At 36.0% G+C, this 2,308-nt stretch overlaps 1 protein-coding gene across 1 annotated transcript in view; it reads right to left on the reverse strand.

The window, feature by feature from the left end:
• Nucleotides 1-1,802: 1,802 nt before the first annotated feature.
• The window catches only part of LOC105541166 (putative pregnancy-specific beta-1-glycoprotein 7), a 62,096-nt gene continuing 61,590 nt past the window's right edge, over nucleotides 1,803-2,308 (reverse strand). Inside the window, exon 8 of the mRNA XM_011982070.1 lies at nucleotides 1,803-1,938. Coding sequence (XP_011837460.1) covers nucleotides 1,903-1,938 — 36 coding nt within the window. The 3' untranslated portion in view covers nucleotides 1,803-1,902. The remainder of the gene's footprint in view (nucleotides 1,939-2,308) is intronic.

Here is a 2,308-nt window from a genome sequence, read left to right on the forward strand (position 1 = left end):
TAATAGAATAGATCAAAGAAGAAGCCAGAAAAGTCTAGTTATTTTAACCAGGCAGCACATTTGTTGATTTTTACAACTGAGTCTCTATAATGCCCGATGTATTTATCCATGTGCAACAAGAATTGTCAGAAACTGCACGGTCTCCCCCCTGTTTAGCTGGTAGAGAGCATTTCTATTTTGTAGCATTGTATGTCTATGTTAAATTAAAACAGGGAGTGAGAAGAATAGGCAAGTATACAAGTAGAAGCCTAAATAAAAGACTCCATATATTTGAGGAAAAAATTGTGTTAAAGATGCAGCTAAGGGCAGCCTTTGGGTGGACTAAAGGATCTCCTGTTATGTAAAATGTGTGGGCCAGGTGCCGTGGCTCATGCCTGTAATCCCAGCACTTTGGGAATCCAAGGCGTGCAGATCACCTGAGGTCGGGAATTCAAGACCAGCCTGACCAATATGTAGAAACCCGGTCTCTACTAAAAATACAAAATTAGCCTGGTGTCGTGGTGCATGCCTATAATCCCAGCTACTAGGGAGGCTGGAGCAGGAGATTCACTTGAACCCAGGAGGCAGAAGTTATGGTCAGCCAAGATTTTGCCATGGTACCCCAGTGTGGGCAACAAAAGAGAAATTCCATCTTAAAAAAATAATAATGTGGTTGACATGATATATCTGACACTGTTAACTTACTCGCAGAAGCTACTCCTTGTGAAATCCTAAGTACAGCATTATTCTGGGAAGCAAAGGAGACAGGCATAAGCAAGGACAAATTAAGAGAGGTAAGAGTCTCATCATGATTGACAGTCTTGTTCTGACATCTTGAGAAAAGCTGTCCACAGTGTACAGTCATCAACTTGTTGTCGTGCTTTGCAGTATAAGTGTCTCGAAGTTATAGTGTTGAACATTTGGTGAGCCCTGAGTGGCCCACGCATCAGACACGAGGGTTTTCCCATGAAATTTACATTGAGTTGTCCACTTCTAGCTTATATGGCTTCAGGAACAGAGCTGTTCTTGTTCTTAGTAATTTCATTAGAGAAAATTTAATTGGAAGAACTAAAAGAATTCAGGTTTCAGTCCAGTCTACCAGTAGATTATAAATGCTCAAAGATAATGAGCAGTGGTTCAGTCTGGTAACAGGTGTACTACAGTTTTTCTTTTCAACATAATTTTTCTCTAAATAGGAGTCTGTATTTTTACCAAAGATAATTCCAGTAGGATGAATTGTTTGCAAAATAGGTTGACTCTCACCAAACTTGCCTAGATTTTTTACCTAAGTTCACCAAGAGTAGCAATGGACCATAGAAGATATTTTTAAACTTTGCGTTGTTAGAAGTTTTATAAAACTCTCAGATTAAGCTTCCAAAAACCTCTTGAGACTCGGAAGCCAAACCAAGGCCAACTTCAGACTTTCCCTGCATTCCCTATGGGTTTATTCTATGTATATTCTCAAATAGAACATCCCAGTCAAAGCCTTAGTAACATAACCAATGTTTTCAAATGTGTCCTGTTATAAAGAGAGTAGATTCTTACTGAACTTGTGCAAATAACTTTATTACCATAAGCATATGAATACTCACAAATAGTTTCCCAATTCTGAGGCACTCAGATTGGGAACAAAAGCAAATGTTTTGACTTTTGTTTACAGAAGTATACTTTATCAAATTGCTGTAAAGTGTAAAGAGCTTAAAAGAGAAAGTTCATAAATCTGGAGAATAAAACATTCAAAGAATCAACACATTTTCAAATAAAAATTATGAGAACATTATCCTTTTGATTATTAAGTCCAACATAACTGAGTTTTTTTCCTCTTTGTCTTGAATTTCATGAAGGTATCAGCCTGTTCATTAAAATTTTGAAAGTTCTCAGAGAGTCCAGTGGTGTGATCTTAAAGTTATCAGAAACTTGTATTCAAGAGTCACTGTCAGAGTCTTTTCCATATATCTCCTCAAAGAAAAAGCAATTTTGGACTGTAGTTGATTATAAATACTTCAAGGAAGAATCAAAGCAACTGTCTGGGAATGACAGAGATTTTAAATGACTATGGTTAAAAATCTAATGAGATTTTTATTAGGTTTGTTATGGTAAAGACACAACTCACATAGAAACCTAGTTACTTCTGTGGCATATTACACTATGACTGATAAAATATTCTATTTCCAGAAATTTCATATGGTTTTTAGAATACTAATTTTTTTGTGTGTGCAAAACTTTTTTTTTGTTTTGTTTTTTATTTTTTATTATTATTATACTTTAAGTTCTAGGGTACATGTGCATAACGTGCAGGTTTGTTACATATGTATACTTGTGCCATGTT

The sequence above is a fragment of the Mandrillus leucophaeus genome, unplaced genomic scaffold (genome assembly GCF_000951045.1).
Source record: "Mandrillus leucophaeus isolate KB7577 unplaced genomic scaffold, Mleu.le_1.0 Scaffold235, whole genome shotgun sequence".
In the NCBI taxonomy this organism is placed as follows: Eukaryota; Metazoa; Chordata; class Mammalia; order Primates; family Cercopithecidae; genus Mandrillus; species Mandrillus leucophaeus.